Source organism: Oncorhynchus nerka, linkage group LG21 (assembly GCF_034236695.1).
Source record: "Oncorhynchus nerka isolate Pitt River linkage group LG21, Oner_Uvic_2.0, whole genome shotgun sequence".
In the NCBI taxonomy this organism is placed as follows: domain Eukaryota; kingdom Metazoa; phylum Chordata; class Actinopteri; order Salmoniformes; family Salmonidae; genus Oncorhynchus; species Oncorhynchus nerka.
In genome coordinates, this window is record NC_088416.1 from 1017148 (window position 1) to 1044802 (window position 27655).

Genomic DNA, 27655 nt, shown 5'->3' on the forward strand with positions numbered 1-27655 from the left:
GACTTCTCCAAAAGATAACTGGAGTCAGGAGTCAGCTAACCTGCAGTCCAATCAATGAGACAAGATTGGAGATGTTGCTTAGAGATGCCCTGTAAAAAACACTCACAAAATGTGAGTTTGCTATTCACAGAAGCATTGCCTGATGTGAACCATGGCTCAAACAAAAGAGATCTCAGAAGACCTAAGATTAAGAATTGTTGACTTGCATAAAGCTGGAAAGAGCTACAAAAGTATCTCTAAAAGCCTTGATGTTCATCAGTCCACGGTAAGACAAACTGTCTATAAATGGAGAAAGTTCTGCACTGTTGCTACTCTCCCTAGGAGTGTCCGTCCTGCAAAGATGACTGCAAGAGCACAGCGCAGAACGCTCAATGAGGTTAAGAAGAATCCTAGAGTGTCCGCTATAGACTTACATAAATCTCTGGAACATGCTAACATCTCTGTTGACGAGTCTACGATACGTTAAACACTAAACAAGGAAGGTGTTCATGGGAGGACACCAGGGAAGAAGCCACTGCTGTCCAAAATAAACATTGTTGCACGTCTGAAGTTTGCAAAAGTGCACCTGGATGTTCCACAGGCTAAATATTCTGTGGGCAGATGAAACTACAGTTGAGTTGAACACTATGTGTGGAGGAAAAAAGGCACAGCACACCAACATCAAAACCTCATCCCAACTGTAAAGTATGGTGGAGGGAGCATCATGGTTTGGGGCTGCTTTGCTGCCTCAGGGCCTGGACAACTTGCTATCATTGACGGAAAAATTAATTCCCAAGTTTATTAAGACATTTCACAGGTTAGGCCATCTGTCCGCCAATTGAAGCTCAACAGAAGTTGGGTGATGCAACAGGACAACGACCCAAAACACAGAAGTAAATCAACAACAGAATGGCTTCAACAGAAGAACATAAGCCTTCTGGAGTGGTCCAGTCAGAGTCCTGACCTCAACCCCATTGAGATGCTGTGGCATGACCTCAAGAGAGCAGTTCACACCAGACATCCCAAGAATATTGCTGAACTGAAACAGTTTTGTAAAGAGGAATGGTCCAAAATTCCTCCTGACCGTTGGGCAGGTGTGATCTGCAACTACAGAAAAAGTTTGGTTCAGGTTATTGCAAAGGAGGGCCAAGGGTTCACAAACTTTTTCGACCCTGCACTGTGAAAGTTTACACAGTGTGTTCAATAAAGACATGAAAACATTTAATTGTTTGTGTGTTATTAGTTTAAGCAGACTGTGTTTGTCTATTGTTGTGACCTAGATGAATTTTAGGACCAATTTATGCAGAAATCCAGGTATTTCCAAAGGGTTCACATACTTTTTCTTTACACTGTATATAGGAACAACCTTAATTAATCTACTATCCATCCTATCTCATGCCAGTAGTGGTTTTATTCAGTCAAGCCTGTCTAACTCCTGGCACACGCACACACACGCACACACACACGCCATGGCACAGCACGACAGGCAGCCAGATTGTGATTGGTGTCAGTATGTGTGTGTTTGTGTGTGTGTGTGTTCCAGTGATTGGCATGTTATTTAGTAGCGTGATAGGGCATGGAGCGGGCCGGGGGCAGGGCTGGCAGGCAGCACCTCGCAACGGCAACAAGGGAAGGTTAATTAATAAAGCTACAGATGGAGCCTAATTGGATTATGACTCAGTCACCGAGCTGGGGCAAGGAGGGTGTGTGTGTGTGTGTGTGTAACAGTGGAGGCTCATCAGAGGAGGAAGGGGAGGACCTCCTCCTCAGTGAATTTCATTTTATTTAAATAGTGATATAGTGAGATATTAAAAGTGATCCTTTTAATAAATTATTTGGTGACATGAATATATTTAGTATAGTTTTATCTTAAAACAGACTGTTTTGCAATGAAGGTTTACAGGAGCCTCAACAGCACTCTGTAGGGAAGCACCATGGTGTAGCCGGAGGACAGCTACCTTCCATTCTCCTCTCGGTACATTGACTTCAATACAAAACCTAGGAGGCTCATGGTTCTCACCCCCTTCCATGGACACATTACTTATGACAACTTCCGGAGGACGTCCTCCAACTTATCAGAGCTTTTGCAGTATGAACTGATATGTTGTCCCACTCATTTAAAGGACCAGAGAATGAATCTAGTGCTGAAAGCATAAGCTACAGCTAGCTAGCACTGCATAAAATGTGGTGAGTAGTTGACTCAAAGAGAGAAAGACAATATTTGAAAAGTTTTGAACAAATTGATTTCTTCAAAAATGAAGGAGAAGCAAGAGAGAGAGAGCTAGCTATTCATTGTGTTTTTTTCACTTTCACATACAGTGGGGAGAACAACTATTTGATACACTGCCTCTTTTGCAGGTTTTCCTACTTACAAAGCATGTCGAGGTCTGTAATCTTTTATCATAGGTACACTTCAACTGTGAGAGACGGAATCTAAGACAAAAATCCAAATATTGCATGACATAAGTATTTGATACATCAGAAAAGCAGAACTTAACATTTGGTACAGAAACCTTTGTCATGTTAGCCAGCTGGCTATCGCTATCCAACACTGGAACTTTTCCAAGTCAAGGTAAGTGTTTGGTTTGAATCATTTATTGCCACCGGTGTAACTGCTAAACTGCTAAACATTACTGTACACACAGTAATGCATGATTGTAGCGGGTTTACTAACGCGTTCGTTTTAGTAGCTATGTTGACTAAGTTATGACGTTAGCTAAAATGGTGACAACGATGTAGGCTGTGTTTAACGGTTATGCTATGAAGGTTTGGCTTGGAAAGGTTTTGTCGCCTGGTCACAACCAGTGTGATGCACTGAAGTCCACAAGCAAAGGGAACAGGTGAGAGGAGGAGAGCGTGTAGGTATGAGAAGGAAGTGACCATGCTGTTTGTATGTGGCTGCTATGAAAGTGAACCGAGTCTGTTGAAAAACGTTACCTGAATTTTTCCAATAGAAAATCTTGTTTTCAACCGTTTGGACTAATGATTACACCCTAGATCAGCTAGATGCAGGCAAGAATGTGCAAGGCGGTATTGAATGTGTCACTGTCTGTCGCCTTGATTACTCAAATGTCTTTCTCGACCTGCCCCTCACTCTCCAAGAGTGTTCAAAGCTGTCATCAAGGCAAAGGGTGGCTACTTGAAGAATCTCAAATATAAAATATATTTTGATTTGTTTAACACTGTTTTGCTTACTACAAGATTCCATATGTGTTATTTCATAGTTTTGATGTCTTCACTATTATTCTACAATGTAGAAAATAGTACAAATAAAGAAAAACCCTGGAATAAGTAAGTGTGTCCAAACTTATGAATGGTACTGTACGTTGCAAACTGTCATTCATAGGCTAGGTTGTAGCAACCTCATGATGGGTATAGGGGTATCATTTAGTAACCTAAACCTATCAATGTTACATTGAACTGGGTGAATGGAATATAAATGACAGCGATCTAATATGCTGTAATAGATATAAGGCCATGCTCATAAAAATGATTTTTTTCTCCCTCATCTTAAACGGCACCGACCGCCACTGGTGGGAATGAGTGAGAATACGAGTAAGTGAATGTGTTTTAATGTGTCTGTATCATGCTAGTGTGTGTGTGTGCGTGCACCTGTATGTGGGTGTGTATTTATCAGTGTGTGTGCGTGTGCTTGTTAGATCTCACCTGGCGTTGTCTCTGCCGTGGGACTTGATGAAGTTCATGTCTCTGTACTTGGACAGGAAGGCCACCAGCTGGCTGTTGGTTCTGTTAACGACAACCAGGAAGAGATTATTAGAAACCAACCAATCAGTGGAAATGACAGCCAGGAAGATCATAATTACCAACCAATTAAAGAGAGAGAGGTAGAAACCATATGCCATATGATAGGGCAACAGCACTTGGGCAACACCCTGTCAGCACTTTTCAAGGGTTGTCAAGGATACAAAGGGATAGTTGTTAAAGGGATAGTTCTCTATAAAAACCCAAGTATGCCAGCCATTTTCATGGACTCTCACTCATACAACTTGTCACGCCCTGACCTTAGAGAGCCTTTTTAATTCTCTATTTGGTTCGGTCAGGGTGTGACTTGGGTGGGCAAATCTATATTTGTATTTCTTTGTTGGCCTAGTATGGTTCCCAATCAGAGGCAGCTGTTTATCGTTGTCTCTGATTGTGGATCATAAATAAGCAGCCCTTTCCCACTGTCACGCCCTGGCCTTAGTTATCTTTGTTTTCTTTATTATTTTGGTTAGGCCAGGGTGTGATATGGGTGATTTATGTGTTTTGTCCTGTCTAGGGTTTTTTGTAGATTTATGGGGTTGTGTTCAGTTTAGTTGTCTAGGTAAGTCTATTGTTGCCTAGATTGGTTCTCAATCAGAGGCAGGTGTTTATTGTTGTCTCTGATTGGGAGCCATATTTAGGCAGCCATATTCTTTGGGTATTTTGTGGGTGATTGTTTCCTGTCTTGTTTTTATTGTTTTGTAGTTTGTTCAGGTTTTAGTTTTCTGATCGAAGAACCATGAACTATAACCACGCTGCATTTTGGTCCGCCTCTCCTTCCCAGGAAGAAAGCCGTGACGGGATCTTGATTGTGTGTAGTTGCTTTCTGCACTGCATGCAGCTTTACATTCGTATTTTGTTGGTTTTTTGGTGTCATTTAAATAAATGTACGCCTACCACGCTGCCCTTTGTCCCAATCCATCTTTAAACGACCGTGACACAACCGCCACTCACTTTTATGCTCAGTTTGATTTTGGGGTGAACTATTGCTTTAACGGAACATTTGATCATGTATTATTTAACTATCCACTGTGATCAGGGCCCAGGGCTTTCCAGGACAGTTGGTCAGGAAAACAACAAACCCTAAGTACAAAGACAGTAAACATAACATCCATTTAACAGTTGGCTCAATAACCAACCCCACAGGCACTATACAATACAGCAGTCCAGTGGAGTCTAACCCATTCTACGCAGCCCAGCCAGGCTAAAATCTTCTCCTCTGCAGTGCAAGCCATCATTACCACAGTCAAAGGTATTCTCAACAACACAGATGTCTGCAGAGTGTAAAGCAGGGTAGGGGGAGGCTGTCTGGGCCTTTAGATGACAGCTCAGTTTTCCTTTCTAAAAGAGCCTAAACTCTCCTAACAAAGCTGGGCTAGCGCAGGCTGAAGGGATGCATATTGATGCCATTTACTGATGAAGGAGCAATTTCACAGCCCCAAGGCTTTACTTAGTAGATGTAGTGGAACACACACGCACGCACACACACACACACACACACACACACACAGATGTTGTGTAGCAGAACACACGCACGCACGCACACACACGCACACACACACACACACTGATGTTGTATAGGAGAACGCACGCACACAAACACAGACAACACACACAGAGCATAGCACAGTGGGGGGAAATCCAGGTCACAGCATAGATTTGCCAGAGCTGTGCCATTGTGCCTGAGTAGTCACACAGTCTGTCCAGTGGGTCTGGCTGGTTTGCTGACTGACTGTCTGCCCCCAGGGTGCAGTCTCTGTCTCTCTGTTACTATCTGTCTGGCTGGATGGCATTCACACACACAGCCACCGTAGCCAGTACCACAGAATTACCAGCCAAGCCCATATCACAGCCTTGCAGCCACCCTTATACCAGAACCATAAAAAAAACCCTGCTACCCTGTTGGCATATGCCCTAATTGCGCACTCTTAGCAAAACATACTTTACTATACTATACTGTGCATGTACTGTACTATAATGTACTATTCTCTAATATACTGTACCTATACTATACTGTAATATGCTTTACAATACTGTAATGTACTGTGCTATACTGTACCTATACTGTACTATACAGTAATGTACTGTACTATACTGTACTGTACAGTACATATACTGTACTATACTGTACTATACTGTACTATACTACACTGTACCTATACTGTACTGTACTATACTATACGGTACCTATACCGTATAGTATAGTACAGTACAGTATAGTACAGTATATAAAATGTGGAATTACTGGTCATGCTCTAGATTGGTTTATAAATTACCTATCAAATCGTGCACAATGTGTAATGGAGGATGGTTGTATATCTGAGTCCATAGTGGTGTGCTCAGGTGTTCCGCAAGGTTCTATTTTGGGCCCACTGTTGTTCGTTTTGTATATAAACAACATTGGGGATCTTATTGAAACAGCGGATGTTCATTTTTATGCAGATGATACTGTTCTTTATTCAAGTTGTAGTAGTTTATCTTTAGCTTTTGAAAATGCCCAAAGGGCATTTAACATCATACAACAGAATCTGTATGATTTAAAGCTTATTCTAAATTCAGGTAAAACAAAATGCCTGGTATTTTCAAATGCCAGGCATGTTACCAGTCATGTCATTGCTACATTGGCTGGACATACTATAGAGCAAGTTAAAGTGTACAAATATTTGGGTGTGTGGGTTGATGATAAGCTGAGCTTCACTGTGCATGTAGAGAACTTGATATGGATATATAGGATTTTATTACCGGCATAAGGCATGTTTTTCTTTTGAGGCCAGGAAGGAGCTGGTACGATGTACATTACTGTCGGTTTTAGATTTTAGTGATGTTATATATATGCAGGCCTCAGCCACTACCCTGAGAGCACTTGATTCAGTGTATCGTGCAGCCCTCAGGTTCATTCCAAATCAGAAACGTCTAACATATCATTGTGATCTCTACAGCGCTGTTTGCTGGTCGTCATTGCCCTTGAGTAGGCTTAAAAACTGGTATACACTGATTTATAAGGCCATATTGGGTAAAATGCCATTGCATCTCTGTTCTTTTTTAGTCAGGACAGTAAATAAATATAAATTACGGTCCCATTCTGATTTGCTTCTAACAGTACCAAAAATTAGAACAGGTCATGGTAGAAATAGTTTTAGTTACTTAGCACCGTGGTCCTGGAATTCTCTCCTGAACATTTCAATATGTTTGTGTTTTTAATGTAATGTGTAATTGTTGTACTGTATGTGTGTTTATAGTTGTGTTTAATGTTATGTTAGTGTATGCAAGTTGTTTTGTCTGAAACGTTGTTCCCCCTGCTGCTATTGGACCAGGACTCTCTTGGAAAATAGATATTATCTCAATGAGAAAAAACCTGTATAAATAATGGTAAAATATATATATATTTTTTTAAACAATACTGTACTATACAGTAATATACTGTAATGTGCTATACTGTACTACACTGTACTGCACCTATACTGTACTATACTGCACTATACTGTACCTATACTGTACTGCACTATATTGTACTGTACTATACTGTACCTGTACTGTACTATACTGTACTGCACTATACTGTACCTATACTGTACTGCACTATACTGTACTGCACTATACTGTACCTATACTGTACTGCACTATATTGTACCTATACTGTACTGCACTATACTGTACCTATACTGTACTGCACTATACTGTACTGCACTATACTGTACTGTACTGCACTATACTGTACCTATACTGTACTGTACTATACTGTACCTATACTGTACTGTACTATACTGGACCTATACTGTGCTGTACCTATACTGTACTGCACTATACTGTACCTATACTGTACTGTACCTATACTGTACTGTACTATACTTTACCTATACTGTACTGTACTATACTGTACATATACTGTACTGTACTATACTGTACCTATACTGTGCTGTACCTATACTGTACTGTACTGCACTATACTGTACCTATACTGTACTGTACCTATACTGTACTATACTTTACCTATACTGTACTGTACTATACTGTACCTATACTGTACTGTACTATACTGTACTATACAGTACCTGTACTGTATGGTGCCTATACTGTACTATACAGTAATATATTGTAATGTACTGTACTATACTGTACTATTGTGCTCTTACCACACTTGAATAGTTGGCAAGTCCATTTCACAAGTTATTTCTGAATCAAAGTTGTGCATATACGTTTGGGTGGGTTACAACCTACAACTGACCATGTCTATGTGTCAGGGGAGAAGCTCCAGGTGGTATCCGATTTTAAGTACCTTGGCATCATACTTGATTCCAACCTCTCTTTTAAAAAGCATGTGAAAAAGGTAATTCAAATAACCAAATTCAACCTAGCTAATTTCCGATTTATACGAAATTGTTTGACTACAGAGGTAGCAAAACTGTACTTCAATTCTATGATACTCCCCCACTTAACATACTGCTTGACTAGTTGGGCCCAAGCTTGCTGTACAACATTAAAACCTATTCAGTCTGTCTACAAACAGGCTCTCAAAGTGCTTGATAGGAAGCCCAATAGCCATCATCATTGTCACATCCTTAGAAAGCATGAGCTCTTGAGTTGGGAAAATCTTGTGCAATACACCGACTCATGTCTTGTATTCAAGATCCTTAATGGCCTGGCTCCCCCTCCACTCAATATTTTTGTTAAACAGAAAACCCAGACATATGGCAGCAGATCCACAAGGTCTGCCATGAGAGGTGACTGTATAGTTCCCCTAACGAAAAGCACCTTTAGTAAATCTGCATTCTCTGTGAGAGCTTCCCATGTCTGGAATACACTGCCATCAGACACACATAACTGCACCACATATCACACTTTCACAAAATGCTTGAAGACATGGGTAAAGGTCAATCAGATTTGTGAACATGGTCCCTAGCTGTGTGTTGCCGCTTTCCATGTTGTCTGTTGTCTGTAGCTTGTGAGGTGTGGAAACACTTTGTTGCTTTTATGAATTTTGTCTTGCTGCTTTTTGTTCTATGTTGCTCTGTCTGTATGCTACGTTTTGCTTGTCCTATGTTGCTCTGTCTGTATGCTATGTCTTGCTTGTCCTATGTTGCTATGTCTTGCTTGTTCTATGTTGCTATTGTCTATATTGTAATTGTTTTTAATAACCTGCCCAGGGACTGCGGTTGAAAATTAGCCAGCTGGCTAAAACCGGCACTTTTACTGAAACTTTGATTAATGTGCACTGTCCCTGTAAAAATAAAAAATAAACTCAAACTCAAACAGAGGGCGAGAGAGAGAGTCTATACTACATACCTATAGCAATTCTTGTCAACATGTATACGGTTCCTAAAATCAGCTGGATAGTCTTTAGTAAATCAGCTGGATAGTCTTTAGTAAATCAGCTGGATAGTCTTTAGTAAATCAGCTGGATAGTCTTTAGTAAAACAGCTGGATAGTCTTTAGTAAATCAGCTGTATAGTCTTTAGTTAAGCAGCTGGATAGTCTTTAGTAAAGCAGCTGTATAGTCTTAGTAGAGCAGCTGGATAGTCTTTAGTAAATCAGCTGGACAGTCTTTAGTAGAGCAGCTGGAAAGTCTTAGTAGAGCAGATGGATAGTCTTAGTAGAGCAGCTGGACAGTATTAGTAGAGCAGCTGGACAGTCTTAGTAGAGCAGCTGGACAGTCTTTAGTAGAGCAGATGGACAGTCTTAGTAGAGCAGCTGGTTAGTCTTAGTAGAGCAGCTGCATAGTCTTAGTAGAGCAGCTGGACAGTCTTAGCAGAGCAGCTGGGCAGTCTTAGTAGAGCAGCTGGACAGTCTTTAGTAGAGCAGCTGGACAGTCTTAGTAGAGCAGCTGGTTAGTCTTTAATAGAGCAGCTGGGCAGTCTTAGTAGAGCAGCTGGACAGTCTTAGTAGAGCAGCTGGTTAGTCTTTAGTACAGCAGCTGGATAGTCTTAGTAGAGCAGCTGCATAGTCTTAGTAGAGCAGCTGGACAGTCTTAGTAGAGCAGCTGGTTAGTCTTTAGTAGAGCAGCTGGACAGTCTTTAGTAGAGCAGCTGGACAGTCTTAGTAGAGCAGCTGGACAGTCTTAGTAGAGCAGCTGGTTAGTCTTTAGTAGAGCAGCTGGACAGTCTTTAGTAGAGCAGCTGGACAGTCTTAGTAGAGCAGCTGGTTAGTCTTAGTAGAGCAGCTGGATAGTCTTAGTAGAGCAGCTGGTTAGTCTTAGTAGAGCAGCTGGACAGTCTTAGTAGAGCAGCTGGACATTCTTTAGTAGAGCAGCTGGACAGTCTTAGTAGAGCAGCTGGTTAGTCTTAGTAGAACAGCTGCATAGTCTTAGTAGAGCAGCTGGACAGTCTTAGTAGAGCAGGTGGACAGTCTTAGTAGAGCAGCTGGACAGTCTTTTGTAGAGCAGCTGGACAGTCTTAGTAGAGCAGCTGGACAGTCTTAGTAGAGCAGCTGGTTAGTCTTTAGTAGAGCAGCTGGACTGTCTTAGTAGAGCAGCTGCATAGTCTTAGTAGAGCAGCTGGACAGTCTTAGTAGAGTAGCTGGACAGTCTTAGTGGAGCAGCTGGTTAGTCTTTAGTATAGCAGCTGGACAGTCTTAGTAGAGCAGCTGGTTAGTCTTTAGTAGAGCAGCAGGACAGTCTTAGTAGAGCAGCTGGTTAGTCTTTAGTAGAGCAGCTGGACAGTCTTTAGTAGAGCAGCTGGACAGTCTTAGTAGAGCAGCTGGTTAGTCTTAGTAGAGCAGCTGCATAGTCTTAGTAGAGCAGCTGGACAGTCTTTAGTAGAGCAGCTGGACAGTCTTAGTAGAGCAGCTGGTTAGTCTTTAGTAGAGCAGCTGGACAGTCTTTAGTAGAGCAGCTGGACAGTCTTTAGTAGAGCAGCTGGACAGTCTTAGTAGAGCAGCTGGTTAGTCTTTAGTAGAGCAGCTGGACAGTCTTAGTAGAGCAGCTGGACAGTCTTTAGTAGAGCAGCTGGACAGTCTTAGTAGAGCAGCTGGACAGTCTTTAGTAGAGCAGCTGGACAGTCTTTAGTAGAGCAGCTGGACAGTCTTAGTAGAGCAGCTGGTTAGTCTTTAGTAGAGCAGCTGGACAGTCTTAGTAGAGCAGCTGGACAGTCTTTAGTAGAGCAGCTGGACAGTCTTAGTAGAGCAGCTGCATAGTCTTAGTAGAGCAGCTGGACAGTCTTTAGTAGAGCAGCTGGACAGTCTTAGTAGAGCAGCTGGACAGTCTTTAGTAGAGCAGCTGGACAGTCTTAGTAGAGCAGCTGGACAGTCTTTAGTAGAGCAGCTGGACAGTCTTAGTAGAGCAGCTGGTTAGTCTTTAGTAGAGCAGCTGGACAGTCTTAGTAGAGCAGCTGCATAGTCTTAGTAGAGCAGCTGGACAGTCTTAGTAGAGCAGCTGGACAGTCTTAGCAGAGCAGCTGGTTAGTCTTTAGTAGAGCAGCTGGACAGTCTTAGTAGAGCAGCTGGTTAGTCTTTAGTAGAGCAGCTGGACAGTCTTTAGTAGAGCAGCTGTACAGTCTTTAGTAGAGCAGCTGGACAGTCTTAGTAGAGCAGCTGGTTAGTCTTAGTAGAGCAGCTGCATAGTCTTAGTAGAGCAGCTGGACAGTCTTTAGTAGAGCAGCTGTACAGTCTTAGTAGAGCAGCTGGTTAGTCTTTAGTAGAGCAGCTAGACAGTCTTAGTAGAGCAGCTGGTTAGTCTTTAGTAGAGCAGATGGACAGTCTTAGTAGAGCAGCTGGTTAGTCTTTAGTAGAGCAGCTGGACAGTCTTTAGTAGAGCAGCTGGACAGTCTTAGTAGAGCAGCTGATTAGTCTTTGGTAAAGGCCTCCCGAGTGGTGCAACATTCTAAGACACTACATCTCAGTGCTAGAGGCGTTATTACAGACGATTCCAGGCTGTATCACAACAGGCCGTGATTGGGAGTCCCATAGGGCAAAGCACAATTGGCCCAGCGTCGTCCGGGTTTGGCCGGTGTAGATCGTTATTGTAAATAAGAATTTGTTCTTAACTGACTTGCCTAGTTAAATAAAGGTTCCATTTAAACCAGGGGGTTAGAAAAGAGGATAAACACTGCCTGTCTTGAAGAGAAAAGCCTGGAAAGAGATCCTCACTCTGGGACAAAACAACCATGTAACTTATCCCTCCCTCCTCCATACCAGCCCCCCGGGCAGACACATAGACACCACTACTAGGGCGAGGGGGAGAGGGTATTTGGGCTGGGTCTTTCAGGCTCATCCATGCAGATGGGAGGACATTATCAGAGAATTAGACAGGGAATAATGCCTGTTTCTCTCCTACAGCCTTCAGCCTATACAGACACACTGATTCCAACATAGCAGCAGACCAGGGCTAACCCTGCACTCCTTATAGCATTGGTGCTCTATGGCTGTAGCATATTGTAGGGATTGTCCCTTCATTCCTTACACAGTATCAGTGGAGAAGATGACCATAGGGTGGGTCATAGCCTGGTTTTTCTTTTAGAGGTACTATGACTGTAGCATAGACTGGTTGGCTTCATTCTACACTCACATGACAGTTGAATTGAACTGAATTGAAGAGGGCTGCCCAAGGCAAGTATAATCTGTCACAGAGTGTTCTTATTTTTGGATTGTATCACTGTACGGCCTTGTAGATGAGCAGGAGTGCATTGATGACGAGAGTGTTGTGGGTTAATGTATGTAAATATGGTCTAAATTAGGAAACTTGTGTCAAATCCAAGAAGTGGTCCAAAAAAGCACTTGCTAAGCGAAGATATTACTGTCTGCTACGCCAACGTGTAACCCCTCTCGTTCCCCCTTCTCTTCTATCTCTTCTATCACTCCCTCTCCCTCCATCTCTCTCCTGATGGGCCTATAAAAACCTCCAGTGTCAGCCCTTTCCTCCGCCACATCACCGCCATGCAAATGAAGAGAAGAAGAGGAGACAGACAGGAAGAAAGAAACGGCTCATCAGCACACCACAAACACTTCCACTCACACAGTGGCAGACGCAAGCATACACCCACATTATGCAAAGACAGGCATACACAAGGCATTATGCGCACGCACGCACACACACGCACACACACAAAAAGCACGGGCTCACAGTTACACTCACACATAGAGAGCACATAGACAGACAGACAAAAATACAGACACTGTACTTTTATGATCGAGCATCAAAGTCAGAACTATTCTCACCGTTCGCACACTATCCCATAATATCTACGACAAGGACATATCTACATGGCAACAGACTAAAAGTAAGCTCTTTCAGAAACATAAATATTTCCCTGAACATTTCCCTGACAGAGTGAACACAAACAGTAGGTGTCTCCTGAGCCTGTGTATACAAACCGTGTATATTAACCAACCACACGTGTTGGACTATAAAACAACACTGGGCAACCACTTCTTTCTTTATACCTTCCATCTTGGCTCCAAGTGTTGGACACACAAGGTCCAGTTTCCTTTTTCACAATGGCGATTACAGCAACTGGTGGCCATCTGGGGAAAGTATGTGATCGAAGTCTATGAGGGACTAATGACCTTGAGGTTCACAATGGTGTGTATGTGTGACACTCGTCCCTCGGTGGAATGAGTTTTAAACTCTTCTTCTCTTGTCCTCCAGCATTCCAACTACCTCCACAGACAGGTGGCCTCTGTCCCAAGCACCTGGAGGATGGCTACCATCTGGGGCGGTGCCACACACACACACACACACGCACGCACACACACACGCACGCACACAAACACACACGCACGCACACAAACACACACACACACACACACACACACGCACACAAACACACAAACACACACACACACACACACACACACACACCACCCGTTGGAAAGTCAATACATATTGACCTAGGGGCAATTAACATGCAATCAGTTCATCATGTAACCTATTCAACTGAGTAAGTAAGCCAGGTGAGGGATTGGAGTTCGGGGGGAACAAATCTGTAATCACCTTAAGAAGAACCGGAGATCTACTGTGATTGATCTATTTAAGTTGTTTAGCTCGGGTCGTTGTTGTAAGTCTGCAGTGGTTGTACAGTGAATGTGACAGTATGGATTCCCTGAGGGCCTATGGGGTTATATAGCTGTGTGTCTACTGTCTGGTAGTTATTCAGATGGCTTTTGGTACTGTATCCATAACACGACCAAACTGGTGTTCAAAGCGTTCAGTTCTGTAACGTCAGAGTCCTTTCATGTCAGGTCACACAGGGACGTGAGCACGTGAAGTAGTATTTCTCCTGGCCACTCAACCCTAACCAGCTTGACTGCTTCGAAGGAGAAGCGGCCCAAAACATCCTGCAACACCAAGACGTTCCATTAAAACCAATTTGCTGTCAACACAGCTGCTGTTCCTTCCGTACTTAAACATAGACAGAGCATTCGGAAAGTATTCAGACCCCTTGACTTTTTCCACATTTTGTTACGTTACAGCCTTATTCTAAAAAGGATGACATTTCCCCCCCCCATCAATCTACACACAATACCCCATAATAAAAAAGCAAAAACAGGTTTATAGACATTTTTGCAAAAGTATTCAGTATTCAGACCCTTTACTCAGTACTTTGTTGTAGCACATTTGGCAGCGGTTACAACTTCATGTCGTCTTGGGTATGACACTACAAGCTTGGCACACCTGTATTTGGGGAGTTTTTCCCATTTTTCTCTGCAGATCCTCTCTGTCCGGTTGGATGGGGAGCGTCGCTGCACAGCTATTTTCAGGTCTCTCCAGAGATGTTCAATTGGGTTCAAGTCTGGGCTCTGGCTGGGCCACTCAAGGACATTCAGACACTTGTCCTGAAGCCACTCCTGCATTGTCTTGGCTGTGTGCTTAGGGTCGTTGTCCTGTTGGAAGGCGAACCTTCGGCCCCAGTCTGAGGTCCTGAGCGCTCTGGAGCAGGTTTTCATCAAGGATCTCTCTATACTTTGCTCTGTTCATCTATTCCTTTGACATCATGTCTTGGTTTTTGCTCTGACATGCACTATTAACTGTGGGACCTTATATAGACAGGTGTGTGTCTTTCTAAATCATGTCCAATGGAGTTGTAGAAACATGTCAAGGATGATCAATGGAAACAGGATGCACCTGAGCTAAATATTTAGTTTCATAGCAAAAGGTCTGAATACTTATGTAAATAAGGTATTTCTGATTTTTATTTGTGATAAATTAACAAAAATGTCTACACCTGTTTTTACTTCGTCATTATGGGGTATTGTGTCTAGGCTGATGAGGACATTCTTTTTATTTAACCCATTTTAGAATAAGGCTGTAACGTAACAAAATGTGGAAGTCAAGGGGTCTTGAATACTTTCCGAATGCACAGCAGGTCAACTATCTGGAAAATCTTGCTCCTCCACCCAAGTCACCTGATGGGGTAGTCTGCAGCGCTGAAGTTAATGAAGAAGTCCCAGCTCCAGTCGGTCATGGTGATGAGGTCTGCCATGCTGCTAGCCTCTACCCCCCACCATCCTAACCCTCACCCCCTACCCCCCTGTCACCTCCACCCCAGTCACCTGATGGGGTAGTCTGCAGCGCTGAGGTTGATGAAGAAGTCCCAGCTCCAGTCGGTCATGGTGATGAGGTCTGCCATGCTGCTAGCCTCTAACCCTCACCCCCTACCCCCCTGTCACCTCCACCCCAGTCACCTGATGGGGTAGTCTGCAGCGCTGAGGTTGATGAAGAAGTCCCAGCTCCAGTCGGTCATGGTGATGAGGTCTGCCATGCTGCTAGCCTCTACCCCCCACCATCCTAACCCTCACCCCTACCCCCTGTCACCTCCACCCCAGTCACCTGATGGGGTAGTCTGCAGCGCTGAGGTTGATGAAGAAGTCCCAGCTCCAGTCGGTCATGGTGATGAGGTCTGCCATGCTGCTAGCCTCTACCCCCCACCATCCTAACCCTCACCCCCTACCCCCCTGTCACCTCCACCCCAGTCACCTGATGGGGTAGTCTGCAGCGCTGAGGTTGATGAAGAAGTCCCAGCTCCAGTCGGTCATGGTGATGAGGTCTGCCATGCTGCTAGCCTCTACCCCCACCATCCTAACCCTCACCCCCTACCCCCTGTCACCTCCACCCCAGTCACCTGATGGGGTAGTCTGCAGCGCTGAGGTTGATGAAGAAGTCCCAGCTCCAGTCGGTCATGGTGATGAGGTCTGACATGCTGCTAGCCTCTACCCCCACCATCCTAACCCTCACCCCCTACCCCCCTGTCACCTCCACCCCAGTCACCTGATGGGGTAGTCTGCAGCGCTGAGGTTGATGAAGAAGTCCCAGCTCCAGTCGGTCATGGTGATGAGGTCTGCCATGCTGCGGAGGTACATGGTGAGCAGGCTGGCACCGCCCCAGATGGTAGCCATCCTCCAGGGTGTCACCCTCACGTTGGGGTACTGGGAGGCCAGGGCCTGCACCTGTCTGTGAAGGTAGTTGGAGCGCTGGAGGGGGAGAGAAGAGGAAGAGTTTAAAATGTTTCAAAACTCATTCCACGGAGGGCCAAATGTCTGCAGGTTTTTTCTACACCCGTGGACTTGATTGATGAATTAAGGTCACTGGTTAGTAAGGAACTCCCCTCACCTGGTTATCTAGGTCTTAATTGAAAGGAAAACCCAAAAATCAGCAGACACTAGGCCCTCCATGGAATGAGTTGGACACCGCTGGTTTTAGACAATATCCTACGTAGGATAGGATAATGGTATCCAGGGCTCTCCAACCCTGTTCCTTGAGAGATACTGTCTAGCACACTTGATTCCAGGGCTGGTCCTTGACGTTCTGCCACCATAGGCAAGACCAGAAAATAGACGTCTATGATTGGTGATCCGGACAGGACCAAAAACCAAAGTCTGTGGAAGTCAAGGCTGGTCCGGAACTGCACCCCAAAAATATGTCCAAAAGGGGTCTGCATCGGTCTATGATTACCGAGGTGTAGCCTACAGTGTTGCCTGAAATGGAATTTTATGAATGCCCATCTATGTGGTAAGCCTACCGTAATGGGCTGGCAGGTAGCCTAGTGGTTAGAGCGTTGGACTAGTAACCAGAAGGTTGCAAGATCAAATCCCTAAGCTGACAAGGTAAAAATCTGTCGTTCTGCCCCTGAGCGAGGCAGTTAACCCACTGTTCCTAGGCCATCATTGAAAATAAGAATCTGTTCTTAACTGACTTACCTAGTTACATAGAGGTAAAATAACATTTGTTGAACACCAAAAAATGACATCCGGACAGGTCCAAAAGACAAGGGCTCGTGCTTACTGGGGTGTAGCCTACCATGTCGGCCAGCAATGGAATTTGATGAATGTGGTAGAACCACAGTTAGTAAAACAGGCTGTCGCATTGGCTTTATTAGTCCTGAATCCTGTGACGAATCAATTTGGCTATTTATGCTCTGAATTTCAGCTAGTAGCGTCCCAACTTCATCAGGAGTTGTCACCAACCTATTTGCAATGTGTTTACACAGCGGGAAATGCAGAAGTGTTTCTTTTTCAACGTGATCGGCTTGTCAAAAAGGGACGGATACAAACGTACAAACCGCTGACCACGACAATGTGGTGAAACTCCTGGACAACAGTTGTGATTCCATATTGCCCATCTTACTTTGGCCTGTCCAGTTCTTAGGATATGTCGTTTCTTAACATGACAACTCCTTTTTTGTGTCATTGAGCCACATTTAGGTTAGGCTATTTGATCGGAGAAACCTACATGAGGTTAAAAAGTGTCTTACCTGGTCTATATGTATATAGTAGTAGTGTGAGGTGGTAGATGGTAGTCTATAGGCTGGTCTATATGCATATAGTAGTATGGGAGGTGGTAGATTATAGTCTATAGTCTTACCTGGTCTATATGTATATAGTAGTAGTGTGAGGTGGTAGATGGTAGTCTATAGTCTGGTCTATATGTATATAGTAGTAGTGTGAGGTGGTAGATGGTAGTCTATAGTCTGGTCTATATGTATATAGTAGTAGTGTGAGGTGGTAGATGGTAGTCTATAGTCTTACCTGGTCTATATGTATATAGTAGTAGTGTGAGGTGGTAGATGGTAGTCTATAGTCTTACCAGGTCTATATGTATATAGTAGTAGTGTGAGGTGGTAGATGGTAGTTTATAGTCTTACCTGGTCTATATGTATATAGTAGTAGTGTGAGGTGGTAGATGGTAGTCTATAGTCTTACCTGGTCTATATGTATATAGTAGTAGTGTGAGGTGGTAGATGGTAGTCTATAGTCTTACCTGGTCTATATGTATATAGTAGTAGTGTGAGGTGGTAGATGGTAGTCTATAGTCTTACCTGGTCTATATGTATATAGTAGTAGTGTGAGGTGGTAGATGGTAGTCTATAGTCTTACCTGGTCTATATGTATATAGTATTAGTGTGAGGTGGAAGATGGTAGTTTATAGTCTTACCTGGTCTATATGTATATGTTAGTAGTGTGAGGTGGTAGATGGTAGTCTATAGTCTGGTCTATATGTATATAGTAGTAGTGTGAGGTGGTATATGGTAGTCTATAGTCTGGTCTATATGTATATAGTAGTATGGGAGGTGGTAGATGGTAGTCTATAGTCTATAGGCTGGTCTATATGTATATAGTAGTATGGGAGGTGGTAGATGGTAGTCTATAGTCTATAGGCTGGTTTATATGTATATAGTAGTATGGGAGGTGGTAGATGGTAGTCTATAGTCTGGTCTATATCTATATAGTAGTATGGGAGGTGGTAGATGGTAGTCTATAGGCTGGTCTATATGTATATAGTAGTATGGGAGGTGGTAGATGGTAGTCTATAGTCTATAGGCTGGTCTATATGTATATAGTAGTATGGGAGGTGGTAGATGGTAGTCTATAGTCTAGTCTATATGTATATAGTAGTATGGGAGGTGGTAGATGGTAGTCTATAGGGTGGTCTATATGTATATAGTAGTATGGGAGGTGGTAGATGGTAGTCTATAGTCTATAGGCTGGTCTATATGTATATAGTAGTATGGGAGGTGGTAGATTATAGTCTATAGTCTGGTCTATATGTATATAGTAGTATGGAAGGTGGTAGATGGTAGTCTATAGTCTGGTCTATATGTATATAGTAGTATTGTGAGGTGGTAGATGGTAGTCTATAGTCTTACCTGGTCTATATGTATATAGTAGTAGTGTGAGGTGGTAGATTGTAGTCTATAGTCTATAGTCTGGCCTATATGTATATAGTAGTAGTGTGAGGTGGTAGATGGTAGTCTATAGTCTATAGTCTGGTCTATATGTATATAGTAGTAGTAAGAGGTGGTAGATGGTAGTCTATAGTCTGGTCTATATGTATATAGTAGTAGTGTGAGGTGGTATATGGTAGTCTATAGTCTGGTCTATATGTATATAGTAGTATGGGAGGTGGTAGATGGTAGTCTATAGTCTATAGGCTGGTCTATATGTATATAGTAGTATGGGAGGTGGTAGATGGTAGTCTATAGTCTATAGGCTGGTTTATATGTATATAGTAGTATGGGAGGTGGTAGTTGGTAGTCTATAGTCTGGTCTATATGTATATAGTAGTATGGGAGGCGGTAGATGGTAGTCTATAGGCTGGTCTATATGTATATAGTAGTATGGGAGGTGGTAGATGGTAGTCTATAGTCTATAGGCTGGTCTATATGTATATAGTAGTATGGGAGGTGGTAGATGGTAGTCTATAGTCTAGTCTATATGTATATAGTAGTATGGGAGGTGGTAGATGGTAGTCTATAGTCTGGCCTATATGTATATAGTAGTAGTGTGAGGTGGTAGATGGTAGTCTATAGTCTATAGTCTGGTCTATATGTATATAGTAGTAGTAAGAGGTGGTAGATGGTAGTCTATAGTCTGGTCTATATGTATATAGTAGTGGTGTGAGGTGGTAGATGGTAGTCTATAGGCTGGTCTATATGCATATAGTAGTATGGGAGGTGGTAGATTATAGTCTATAGTCTTACCTGGTCTATATGTATATAGTAGTAGTGTGAGGTGGTAGATGGTAGTCTATAGTCTGGTCTATATGTATATAGTAGTAGTAAGAGGTGGTAGATGGTAGTCTATAGTCTGGTCTATATGTATATAGTAGTGGTGTGAGGTGGTAGATGGTAGTCTATAGTCTGGTCTATATGTATATAGTAGTAGTGTGAGGTGGTAGATGGTAGTCTATAGTCTTACCTGGTCTATATGTATATAGTAGTAGTGTGAGGTGGTAGATGGTAGTCTATAGTCTTACCTGGTCTATATGTATATAGTAGTAGTGTGAGGTGGTAGATGGTAGTCTATAGTCTATAGGCTGGTCTATATGTATATAGTAGTAGTGTGAGGTGGTAGATGGTAGTCTATAGTTTTACCTGGTCTATATGTATATAGTAGTAGTGTGAGGGGGTAGATGGTAGTCTATAGTCTGGTCTATATGTATATAGTAGTAGTGTGAGGTGGTATATGGTAGTCTATAGTCTTACCTGGTCTATATGTATATAGTAGTAGTGTGAGGTGGTAGATGGTAGTCTATAGTCTGGTCTATATGTATATAGTAGTAGTGTGAGGTGGTATATGGTAGTCTATAGGCTGGTCTATATGTATATAGTAGTATGGGAGGTGGTAGATGGTAGTCTATAGTCTATAGGCTGGTCTATATGTATATAGTAGTATGGGAGGTGGTAGATGGTAGTCTATAGACTAGTCTATATGTATATAGTAGTATGGGAGGTGGTAGATGGTAGTCTATAGTCTGGTCTATATGTATATAGTAGTATGGGAGGTGGTAGATGGTAGTCTATAGGCTGGTCTATATGTATATAGTAGTATGGAAGGTGGTAGATGGTAGTCTATAGTCTGGTCTATATGTATATAGTAGTATTGTGAGGTGGTAGATGGTAGTCTATAGTCTTACCTGGTCTATATGTATATAGTAGTAGTGTGAGGTGGTAGATTGTAGTCTATAGTCTATAGTCTGGCCTATATGTATATAGTAGTAGTGTGAGGTGGTAGATGGTAGTCTATAGTCTATAGTCTGGTCTATATGTATATAGTAGTAGTAAGAGGTGGTAGATGGTAGTCTATAGTCTGGTCTATATGTATATAGTAGTGGTGTGAGGTGGTAGATGGTAGTCTATAGTCTGGTCTATATGTATATAGTAGTAGTGTGAGGTGGTAGATGGTAGTCTATAGGCTGGTCTATATGTATATAGTAGTAGTGTGAGGTGGTAGATGGTAGTCTATAGTCTTACCTGGTCTATATGTATATAGTAGTAGTGTGAGGTGGTATATGGTAGTCTATAGTCTTACCTGGTCTATATGTATATAGTAGTAGTGTGAGGTGGTAGATGGTAGTCTATAGGCTGGTCTATATGCATATAGTAGTATGGGAGGTGGTATATTATAGTCTATAGTCTGGTCTATATGTATATAGTAGTATGGAAGGTGGTAGATGGTAGTCTATAGTCTGGTCTATATGTATATAGTAGTATTGTGAGATGGTAGATGGTAGTCTATAGTCTTACCTGGTCTATATGTATATAGTAGTAGTGTGAGGTGGTAGATGGTAGTCTATAGTCTTACCTGGTCTATATGTATATAGTAGTAGTGTGAGGTGGTAGATGGTAGTCTATAGTCTGGTCTATATGTATATAGTAGTGGTGTGAGGTGGTAGATGGTAGTCTATAGTCTTACCTGGTCTATATGTATATAGTAGTAGTGTGAGGTGGTAGATGTTAGTCTATAGTCTTACCTGGTCTATATGTATATAGTAGTAGTGTGAGGTGGTAGATGGTAGTCTATAGTCTTACCTGGTCTATATGTATATAGTAGTAGTGTGAGGTGGTAGATGGTAGTCTATCGTCTTACCTGGTCTATATGTATATAGTAGTGGTGTGAGGTGGTAGATGGTAGTCTATAGTCTGGTCTATATGTATATAGTAGTAGTGTGAGGTGGAAGATGGTAGTCTATAGTCTGGTCTATATGTATATAGTAGTAGTGTGAGGTGGTAGATGGTAGTTTATAGTCTTGCCTGGTATATATGTATATAGTAGTAGTGTGAGGTGGTAGATGGTAGTCTATAGTCTTACCTGGTCTATATGTATATAGTAGTAGTGTGAGGTGGTAGATGGTAGTCTATAGTCTATAGTCTGGTCTATATGTATATAGTAGTAGTAAGAGGTGGTAGATGGTAGTCTATAGTCTGGTCTATATGTATATAGTAGTGGTGTGAGGTGGTAGATGGTAGTCTATAGTCTGGTCTATATGTATATAGTAGTAGTGTGAGGTGGTAGATGGTAGTCTATAGTCTTACCTGGTCTATATGTATATAGTAGTAGTGTGAGGTGGTATATGGTAGTCTATAGTCTTACCTGGTCTATATGTATATAGTAGTAGTGTGAGGTGGTAGATGGTAGTCTATAGGCTGGTCTATATGCATATAGTAGTATGGGAGGTGGTAGATTATAGTCTATAGTCTTACCTGGTCTATATGTATATAGTAGTAGTGTGAGGTGGTAGATGGTAGTCTATAGTCTGGTCTATATGTATATAGTAGTAGTAAGAGGTGGTAGATGGTAGTCTATAGTCTGGTCTATATGTATATAGTAGTGGTGTGAGGTGGTAGATGGTAGTCTATAGTCTGGTCTATATGTATATAGTAGTAGTGTGAGGTGGTAGATGGTAGTCTATAGTCTTACCTGTTCTATATGTATATAGTAGTAGTGTGAGGTGGTAGATGGTAGTCTATAGTCTTACCTGGTCTATATGTATATAGTAGTAGTGTGAGGTGGTAGATGGTAGTCTATAGTCTTACCTGGTCTATATGTATATAGTAGTAGTGTGAGGTGGTAGATGGTAGTCTATAGTTTTACCTGGTCTATATGTATATAGTAGTAGTGTGAGGGGGTAGATGGTAGTCTATAGTCTGGTCTATATGTATATAGTAGTAGTGTGAAGGTGGTATATGGTAGTCTATAGTCTTACCTGGTCTATATGTATATAGTAGTAGTGTGAGGTGGTAGATGGTAGTCTATAGTCTGGTCTATATGTATATAGTAGTAGTGTGAGGTGGTATATGGTAGTCTATAGGCTGGTCTATATGTATATAGTAGTATGGGAGGTGGTAGATGGTAGTCTATAGTCTATAGGCTGGTCTATATGTATATAGTAGTATGGGAGGTGGTAGATGGTAGTCTATAGTCTATAGGCTGGTCTATATGTATATAGTAGTATGGGAGGTGGTAGATTATAGTCTATAGTCTGGTCTATATGTATATAGTAGTATGGAAGGTGGTAGATGGTAGTCTATAGTCTGGTCTATATGTATATAGTAGTATTGTGAGGTGGTAGATGGTAGTCTATAGTCTTACCTGGTCTATATGTATATAGTAGTAGTGTGAGGTGGTAGATTGTAGTCTATAGTCTTACCTGGTCTATATGTATATAGTAGTAGTGTGAGGTGGTAGATTGTAGTCTATAGTCTATAGTCTGGCCTATATGTATATAGTAGTAGTGTGAGGTGGTAGATGGTAGTCTATAGTCTATAGTCTGGTCTATATGTATATAGTAGTAGTAAGAGGTGGTAGATGGTAGTCTATAGTCTGGTCTACATGTATATAGTAGTATGGGAGGTGGTAGATGGTAGTCTATAGTCTATAGGCTGGTCTATATGTATATAGTAGTATGGGAGGTGGTAGATGGTAGTCTATAGTCTATAGGCTGGTTTATATGTATATAGTAGTATGGGAGGTGGTAGATGGTAGTCTATAGTCTGGTCTATATGTATATAGTAGTATGGGAGGTGGTAGATGGTAGTCTATATGCTGGTCTATATGTATATAGTAGTATGGGAGGTGGTAGATGGTAGTCTATAGTCTATAGGCTGGTCTATATGTATATAGTAGTATGGGAGGTGGTAGATGGTAGTCTATAGTCTAGTCTATATGTATATAGTAGTATGGGAGGTGGTAGATGGTAGTCTATAGTCTGGCCTATATGTATATAGTAGTAGTGTGAGGTGGTAGATGGTAGTCTATAGTCTATAGTCTGGTCTATATGTATATAGTAGTAGTAAGAGGTGGTAGATGGTAGTCTATAGTCTGGTCTATATGTATATAGTAGTGGTGTGAGGTGGTAGATGGTAGTCTATAGTCTGGTCTATATGTATATAGTAGTAGTGTGAGGTGGTAGATGGTAGTCTATAGTCTTACCTGGTCTATATGTATATAGTAGTAGTGTGAGGTGGTATATGGTAGTCTATAGTCTTACCTGGTCTATATGTATATAGTAGTAGTGTGAGGTGGTAGATGGTAGTCTATAGGCTGGTCTATATGCATATAGTAGTATGGGAGGTGGTAGATTATAGTCTATAGTCTTACCTGGTCTATATGTATATAGTAGTAGTGTGAGGGGTAGATGGTAGTCTATAGTCTGGTCTATATGTATATAGTAGTAGTGTGAGGTGGTATATGGTAGTCTATAGTCTTACCTGGTCTATATGTATATAGTAGTAGTGTGAGGTGGTAGATGGTAGTCTATAGTCTTACCTGGTCTATATGTATATAGTAGTAGTGTGAGGTGGTAGATGGTAGTCTATAGTCTGGTCTATATGTATATAGTAGTGGTGTGAGGTGGTAGATGGTAGTCTATAGTCTTACCTGGTCTATATGTATATAGTAGTAGTGTGAGGTGGTAGATGTTAGTCTATAGTCTTACCTGGTCTATATGTATATAGTAGTAGTGTGAGGTGGTAGATGGTAGTCTATAGTCTTACCTGGTCTATATGTATATAGTTCTAGTGTGAGGTGGTAGATGGTAGACTATCGTCTTACCTGGTCTATATGTATATAGTAGTGGTGTGAGGTGGTAGATGGTAGTCTATAGTCTGGTCTATATGTATATAGTAGTAGTGTGAGGTGGAAGATGGTAGTCTATAGTCTGGTCTATATGTATATAGTAGTAGTGTGAGGTGGTAGATGGTAGTTTATAGTCTTGCCTGGTATATATGTATATAGTAGTAGTGTGAGGTGGTAGATGGTAGTCTATAGTCTTACCTGGTCTATATGTATATAGTAGTAGTGTGAGGTGGTATATGGTAGTCTATAGTCTTACCTGGTCTATATGTATATAGTAGTAGTGTGAGGTGGTAGATGGTAGTCTATAGGCTGGTCTATATGCATATAGTAGTATGGGAGGTGGTAGATGGTAGTCTATAGTCTATAGGCTGGTCTATATGTATATAGTAGTATGGGAGGTGGTAGATGGTAGTCTATAGGCTGGTCTATATGTATATAGTAGTATGGGAGGTGGTAGATGGTAGTCTATAGTCTATAGGCTGGTCTATATGTATATAGTAGTATGGGAGGTGGTAGATGGTAGTCTATAGTCTATAGGCTGGTCTATATGTATATAGTAGTATGGGAGGTGGTAGATTATAGTCTATAGTCTGGTCTATATGTATATAGTAGTATGGAAGGTGGTAGATGGTAGTCTATAGTCTGGTCTATATGTATATAGTAGTAATGTGAGGTGGTAGATGGTAGTCTATAGTCTTACCTGGTCTATATGTATATAGTAGTAGTGTGAGGTGGTAGATTGTAGTCTATAGTCTATAGTCTGGCCTATATGTATATAGTAGTAGTGTGAGGTGGTAGATGGTAGTCTATAGTCTATAGTCTGGTCTATATGTATATAGTAGTAGTAAGAGGTGGTAGATGGTAGTCTATAGTCTGGTCTACATGTATATAGTAGTATGGGAGGTGGTAGATGGTAGTCTATAGTCTATAGGCTGGTCTATATGTATATAGTAGTATGGGAGGTGGTAGATGGTAGTCTATAGTCTATAGGCTGGTTTATATGTATATAGTAGTATGGGAGGTGGTAGATGGTAGTCTATAGTCTGGTCTATATGTATATAGTAGTATGGGAGGTGGTAGATGGTAGTCTATATGCTGGTCTATATGTATATAGTAGTATGGGAGGTGGTAGATGGTAGTCTATAGTCTATAGGCTGGTCTATATGTATATAGTAGTATGGGAGGTGGTAGATGGTAGTCTATAGTCTAGTCTATATGTATATAGTAGTATGGGAGGTGGTAGATGGTAGTCTATAGTCTGGCCTATATGTATATAGTAGTAGTGTGAGGTGGTAGATGGTAGTCTATAGTCTATAGTCTGGTCTATATGTATATAGTAGTAGTAAGAGGTGGTAGATGGTAGTCTATAGTCTGGTCTATATGTATATAGTAGTGGTGTGAGGTGGTAGATGGTAGTCTATAGTCTGGTCTATATGTATATAGTAGTAGTGTGAGGTGGTAGATGGTAGTCTATAGTCTTACCTGGTCTATATGTATATAGTAGTAGTGTGAGGTGGTATATGGTAGTCTATAATCTTACCTGGTCTATATGTATATAGTAGTAGTGTGAGGTGGTAGATGGTAGTCTATAGGCTGGTCTATATGCATATAGTAGTATGGGAGGTGGTAGATTATAGTCTATAGTCTTACCTGGTCTATATGTATATAGTAGTAGTGTGAGGGGGTAGATGGTAGTCTATAGTCTGGTCTATATGTATATAGTAGTAGTGTGAGGTGGTATATGGTAGTCTATAGTCTTACCTGGTCTATATGTATATAGTAGTAGTGTGAGGTGGTAGATGGTAGTCTATAGTCTGGTCTATATGTATATAGTAGTGGTGTGAGGTGGTAGATGGTAGTCTATAGTCTGGTCTATATGTATATAGTAGTAGTGTGAGGTGGTAGATGGTAGTCTATAGTCTTACCTGGTCTATATGTATATAGTAGTAGTGTGAGGTGGTATATGGTAGTCTATAGTCTTACCTGGTCTATATGTATATAGTAGTAGTGTGAGGTGGTAGATGGTAGTCTATAGGCTGGTCTATATGCATATAGTAGTATGGGAGGTGGTAGATTATAGTCTATAGTCTTACCTGGTCTATATGTATATAGTAGTAGTGTGAGGTAGATGGTAGTCTATAGTCTGGTCTATATGTATATAGTAGTAGTGTGAGGTGGTATATGGTAGTCTATAGTCTTACCTGGTCTATATGTATATAGTAGTAGTGTGAGGTGGTAGATGGTAGTCTATAGTCTTACCTGGTCTATATGTATATAGTAGTAGTGTGAGGTGGTAGATGGTAGTCTATAGTCTGGTCTATATGTATATAGTAGTGGTGTGAGGTGGTAGATGGTAGTCTATAGTCTTACCTGGTCTATATGTATATAGTAGTAGTGTGAGGTGGTAGATGTTAGTCTATAGTCTTACCTGGTCTATATGTATATAGTAGTAGTGTGAGGTGGTAGATGGTAGTCTATAGTCTTACCTGGTCTATATGTATATAGTTCTAGTGTGAGGTGGTAGATGGTAGACTATCGTCTTACCTGGTCTATATGTATATAGTAGTGGTGTGAGGTGGTAGATGGTAGTCTATAGTCTGGTCTATATGTATATAGTAGTAGTGTGAGGTGGAAGATGGTAGTCTATAGTCTGGTCTATATGTATATAGTAGTAGTGTGAGGTGGTAGATGGTAGTTTATAGTCTTGCCTGGTATATATGTATATAGTAGTAGTGTGAGGTGGTAGATGGTAGTCTATAGTCTTACCTGGTCTATATGTATATAGTAGTAGTGTGAGGTGGTATATGGTAGTCTATAGTCTTACCTGGTCTATATGTATATAGTAGTAGTGTGAGGTGGTAGATGGTAGTCTATAGGCTGGTCTATATGCATATAGTAGTATGGGAGGTGGTAGATGGTAGTCTATAGTCTATAGGCTGGTCTATATGTATATAGTAGTATGGGAGGTGGTAGATGGTAGTCTATAGGCTGGTCTATATGTATATAGTAGTATGGGAGGTGGTAGATGGTAGTCTATAGTCTATAGGCTGGTCTATATGTATATAGTAGTATGGGAGGTGGTAGATGGTAGTCTATAGTCTATAGGCTGGTCTATATGTATATAGTAGTATGG

The 27655-nt window shown here is 41.6% G+C and overlaps 1 protein-coding gene across 1 annotated transcript in view; it reads right to left on the reverse strand.

The window, feature by feature from the left end:
- The window catches only part of LOC115123710 (xylosyltransferase 1-like), a 182230-nt gene that overhangs the window by 40784 nt on the left and 113791 nt on the right, over positions 1–27655 (reverse strand). The window contains exons 4-5 of the mRNA XM_065006175.1: positions 15938–16140; positions 3646–3726 (exon numbers count right to left, since the gene is read on the reverse strand). Of these exons, the coding sequence (XP_064862247.1) occupies positions 3646–3726; positions 15938–16140 (284 nt within the window). The remainder of the gene's footprint in view (positions 1–3645; positions 3727–15937; positions 16141–27655) is intronic.